The following is a 5,997-nucleotide window of genomic DNA, read 5'->3' as shown; positions in this document are numbered from 1 at the left end:
TGGAGCTTTAAAAGAGTTCATGTGAAAAACAGCTGTTTTGACTTCCTCCATAGTAACTGGTGCCGTAAGATTATTGCAAGCTTCCTCATTCAGAGAAGGAAGAGGCACATCACCAAGGCAACCCAAATCCACATCATCCAAATGACAGAATAAGCTTTTATAGAAAGACTCTGCTTCTTGACTCAGAACCTCTGGATCAGTTTCCCACACTCCATCCTTGAGAAAAAGGCCATGAATCTTATTATGCTTCCTTCGCGCAAGAGTTTGAATATGAAAGAATCTTGTATTCCTATCCCCGAACCTTACCCACTGCTCTCTGGACTTTTGGAACCATAGGAGCTCTTCTTGCACTAGAGTATTATTATAATCATCAAGCAACTGTTGCTCTTTCTGACGCAAATAAATACTATCCCCCACTTCCAAACGCTTTTGTAAATAATTAATCTGCTGCTCTAATTCACATTTCTTAACAAAAATGTTACCAAATACCTTTGAGTTAAACTCTAGTGAATTCTTCTGTACTTCCGAAAGCTTGCCATGAATCCCTCTATTACCAGACCACCATGACTGATTCACAATATCCCTATACCCAGGATGAGTAGCCCAAGCAGCAACAAATCGAAAAGGTCGATTTCCTTAGGCTGAGGACGACCTTTACAACGCACCAGAATAGGGCAATGATCATATTGAAGCCTATTTAAAACTTCTGCATAAGCCTCTGGAAAGATAAATAACCAACTACTATTTATACAGACTCGATCAAGCTTTTTTGCCACGTCAACAGAATTTTTCACCCTTCTGTACCAAGAAAACTGCCTCCCAATAGTCTTCAGATCAAACAAACCACTATCCCCTAATGAAGTAGCAAACATGTCTGCTCTTTGATGAGAAAATTGACAGCCCTTAGATTCATGAGAAAATTTGACTTCATTAAAATCACCAAAAACAATCCAAGGTCCTTGAAAAACCATGGATTGTGCAACAAGATAATCCCAAAGGAGAACCCTTTTATTGAATTGAGGACTGCCATAAATACCACTACACCTCCAAATTAAATTATCAAATTGAACCTCAACAGTAAAACCCTGATCAAAAGCATCAATGAACTTACAACAAACACCCTGCATAGAGGATAGAAACCAAATACCTCCCTTATGCCCCTCTGTTTCTACTATACCAACAGAGTGATACCCCAACCTTTCCCAAAATAATTTTAAATGCTGAAAAGGGGAGTGAGTTTCAACCACAATAAAGAAAATATGTCTAAATTTTCTAACAAGTTCCTTACAATGCACCCGGGCTAACTTATTAGAAGCACCCCTGTATTCCAAACAATCATATTTAAACTATCCATAAATAATAGGGACAGAATAAATAAGAACATAAACTCTAAACAGAATCACCAACCTCAATAGGTGGTTTGTCCTGCGGTACTGGCACACTCTGATCCTCAATAATTGCCACCTTTGGACCCCCTAACACTGCACCTGTCATGCTTCCATCTACTAAGGTTTCCTCCCTTGTGCCACCATTTTTATCAACTGGCGAGTTCTGCAGGGAGGAAGGCCGAGGACGCTTCCGTAGAGAAATTCCACGACGTGCAGGAGTTCTGCGCGATGAAGATGGCGCAATTTTATGTTTTTCTCGCTTCCCCATCCTAATGCCAATTGATTTGCCTCCATCACCATGCAAATTGGGCCTTGGAACCTTTCTTGAACCATACTTGTGTTGCTTTCCATCTTAGTCCTTCAAACCTGATGACTGGCTCATTGTGAATTTTTCCTTACGCAGCACTTGTTGCCAGCCCTCTCCATCATCTATGCATGCCTCATTAAGATGACCATCAGGCACGTGAGGAGCCAATGATTCCGTAACCACATCCTTCCCTTTAACAACTCCTAATTTCTCACCCAAATTACGAGAATCCTCATCCAAATCACGAGCTTCTGATTCAGCCTCTTTATGACGCTCATGATTGTTGTGTGGCACTAGTGTCGGAGCTTCATTATTTTTTCCATCACCAAAGAAATTTCTGTTTCCTTCCAAGGACTCCTTCTCCATGCACAACGATTTATCATGCCCATATCGTGCACAAGTAGCACAAATCAACTGTAAACTCTCGTACTCTATTTCATGAGTCACACCCTCCACTATAATATGTTTGATTACAGGCAACCCAAGATTAATTTGAACACAAGCTCGGGCATATTTTCCTCTTTCAGCAAGCTTAGTGGCCAAATCTACTTTCACCGGAACCCCTATTGCAGAAGCAGTTCACAGCATTGCTTGTTCCTGGTAGCACCAAATTGGAAGTCCCGAGACTCGAATCCATACCAGCGTTGATCCAAAGGATTCTTCGCATGGCCTAAAATCCACGTCCCATGGCTTTACTGCAACATAGTGACCGTCTATCAACCACGGGCCACCAAGAATGACTTTCTCACAATCCGCAGCAATATCAAATTTAACAAAAAAATACCCAAACCCCACATCTAACAAATCAAACCCTCCTTTGATGCGCCATACTATCCGAAACTTATGCATGAGAGCCGTGTAGCCATAATGCTTATCCAGCACCTTGATCATGATGGCTTCCTCATAAGGTTTAGCTAGACAGCTCTTTGCCTCCTTGGTAAAACTGACACTTGGTGGGCGAGAATCACCCTGCTTACCTGTCACCGTCGCAATACCATCCCCAGATAAAGACCATACTAATGCAAAGGCCTTAGACTTTTGTGCACCAATGACTTTATCTCTAAAAGAGGCCTTGAATGACTTTTCTAACCCCTCTCGAGAAGAACCCTCCTTACCACCGGATACACACCCACCCACGCTCTCCCCCTTATTTCTTCCGATGGCATGGCCATCTTCCTCACCGTGTTTCACCCTCAACCGCTCGCCCCCGCTCTCTCCTTCTCTCATTTTCCTTGAGTACGGAGTACGTGGCTAGTGTTAATTTAAATGAAAGAAAAAAATATTATTTATAGTGTTTATTTAAATAAAGTTTCTATTTCTTTAAAAAAGTATAAAAACTAACACAAATACTAATATTTTTTGACAAAAATCGTATATTAATCAAGACACTACAAAAAAAATCAGAAAAATTTTAATTTAGTTATTATAATGTTAGTAATTACTATCATGAAATTTTTATTATCATTAATATCATGACTAATTCATTACCAATATATCTATTTTATTTAGTGGTGGAAGAGATCCTAATAACAAAAAATTAAAAACCTGTCTTTGACAAAAACAAGTAAACATTGTTCATATTCATGATTATAGATAGAGCAAGTTTACCTTACATGAAACATAACTTTTGATTCAACAAACTTTTATTAAATTAGTTTTATTTGGGATGCAAAATTATTGGTCATCATGCCTTAGATTGAACAAAGTTACTAGTCTTAGTCATCGTAAGTTAGTATTAATTAATTTATGACTAGATCGATATTTAAGAAAATTTTTATAAAATATTATTTTAGTTTTCTAATAAATTTTAATTATCAAATCATTCTTTAAAGTTCTATTTTATTAGAAAAATTAGTTTTAATATTAAATTATTTGTCTATATAGATATTCATATTTTTATTAAATAATAAAAAATACTAAAAAATTATCAGAATTTATTATTTTTTATCATCATTTAATTATTAATGTTTAAAAATATAAGATAAAATCTGTTGTTATTTTTTACAAAATTTAACATGAAAATTAATTTGTGTAATAAATTTAATAACTGATTTAATAATTAAAATTTATTAAAAATTAAACTTTTCGACCAAAAAATTTAGAAAACGAATTTTTTATTGTTTCCTGCATAATAGGTAAATAAATAATTATATAACATATGTATTTTTTTTTGGGTCATTATAACGTATTATTAGAACACTAATTAAAAAATTATCTATTTTTTTTGGACATGCATTAATGTTAATAAAAAATAATTCAGCCTATTTTATTATTTAATTATTTTTTCATTTACAAAGCAATAAATAATTCCATGTACATACACACTTGATTTACAGAGTCCATCAGCTCTAAGTCATCTAAAATTTACTCTAATGTGGTTGGCTTAATTACCAATACAAATCATCATTTAGTCACAGATTTATTATCTTTAGCTGTCTTTTTCTTGTCCTTTTATGAATTTTTTTGTCAATACACACCATGCAAGAGGACAAAAATTTTACTGACCATCGATCCATACATGTTATATTGCTGTACCAATAAAGTGGCTGGTATATGCGAAAATTTTTCTATAATTTGAAATCTTCAATAAAATTTATATTTTATTCAATAAAAAATAGAGAATTCATAAAATATTATACACTTCATATACATGCATGCACACATAATAATTTTAAATGAAATAAAGCAATATTATATAGGTTCACTAAACATGCTTACATCATCATCCTAGAAAAACAAGTTTTATTCAAATCAATTCTAGAACTATAGTTACTTTTTTTAAAATTATTGTCTCTTTGAATAGGAAAAAACTACCAAAGACTTTAATACACGTCCATTTCTGGAGCCCTTAAAATAGTAATAAAATAAATGAATGATACCTCTCGACTCCTTTAATAATGTAATTGTCGTATAGAAAGAACTGGAGAAAACTAAAAAAGAAAATCAAAAGAGAATGAAGTGCTATTCAAATATTCCAACATAGGGCCGGCTGATGACCAATAAAAGCATAGGTGTTTCTTTATGTTCCTAGCAAGTGTCCACAATAACACTGTGTCCACAAGAATAATAATAATATACTATATGCTTCTTTTGACATTAACCATGCATTATATATTTATTACTATATACATGCTACCTTAGCTTCAACATGTTATAGGTATTCTATTCCAAAAGAACTAACAATCTCAAAGCATAAGAAGAAGAAGGAGGATGTGGAAGAAGGGGTTTGTTGTGGTTGAATTATTATTATTAGTGTTGGTAGGTTCATCAGTTATACTAGTAGCTGATGGTTTGAGAAGAGATGAATACCCGCCTCAGTTTGTATTTGGTGCTTCAACATCTGCTTATCAGGTTCTTTAATTTATCCTCTCAAATTAATGATATAGTTTTGATAAAAGGAGTGCTAATTAATAAATAAGATATATGGTATGAGAGAAGGTAGAAGGTGCAGCAGATGAAGATGGAAGGAAGCCAAGCATATGGGATACTTTTGCACATGCCGGCAATGGTACTACTCTCTCTTCATTACTTACTGTATTATTCTTTTTCTTTTTCTTTTTCTTTTGTATTAAATAGATTATTTTAAAAAGATAACAAATTTAGTTATTACCTTTTTAGAATATTAGACATATTAAATTTTAATAAAATATAATGATAAATTAATTCTTAATAAATTTTTTAAAAGATAATTTTATCTTTATTTTTGTTTAAAGAATAATATAATTGAGAGATTAAAATATTTAAAATTCAAAAAAATTTAAAATCCAATTTATCTAATACTCTAAAAAAATTATTAATCAAGTTTTTTTAATCAAAAATTAATTTATTCGATCCAACCTATGCTATATACTTCTAGTTTTCTTGACGTGATGTCGTGATGTACTCAGTGACGCACATATCTATACTTCTAGTTTTCTTTGTGGTCAACAATCAAACACACACTTCAGTTCACTTCTGATTACAAACTATTAATACCTTGGGACCACAGATTCAATAATTCAAATGTGAGAACTTTTTTTTGGTGTCACTCAATTGTGAGATTTATGGAGGATTCCAGTTCAGACTTTAAAAGAAAAAATATACTGTATAAAAAGAGTATACTCATTATCATTTTTTTTTCAATTATTTTGTAAAGTATAATGTTTTATTATATATTTTTTAAATAAATTAAAAAAAAATATTAAAAAAAAACATTGAATAAAGAGACTATATTTGACAAACCGATTAAAAAAAATATTGAATGTGATATATATTTAATAGTTTTAGATTATATTATTTTTTAATATTTTTTAATATTATTGA

At 32.6% G+C, this 5,997-nt stretch overlaps 1 protein-coding gene and 1 pseudogene across 1 annotated transcript in view; one reads left to right on the top strand and one right to left on the bottom strand.

Annotated features, from left to right (window-relative positions):
* LOC107627676 overlaps positions 1–2,922 on the bottom strand; it is a 7,102-nt pseudogene extending 4,180 nt beyond the window's left edge.
* LOC107625766 (beta-glucosidase 11) overlaps positions 4,607–5,997 on the top strand; it is a gene marked incomplete in the record, with an annotated part of 6,370 nt that continues 4,979 nt past the window's right edge. The window contains 2 exon segments of the mRNA XM_016328472.2: positions 4,607–5,046; positions 5,134–5,203. Coding sequence (XP_016183958.1) covers positions 4,906–5,046; positions 5,134–5,203 — 211 coding nt within the window.

This window comes from Arachis ipaensis, chromosome B02 (assembly GCF_000816755.2).
Source record: "Arachis ipaensis cultivar K30076 chromosome B02, Araip1.1, whole genome shotgun sequence".
NCBI lineage: Eukaryota > Viridiplantae > Streptophyta > Magnoliopsida > Fabales > Fabaceae > Arachis > Arachis ipaensis.
The sequence above is the reverse complement of the archived record's forward strand: the minus strand, read 5'-3'. Positions and strand labels throughout refer to the sequence as shown.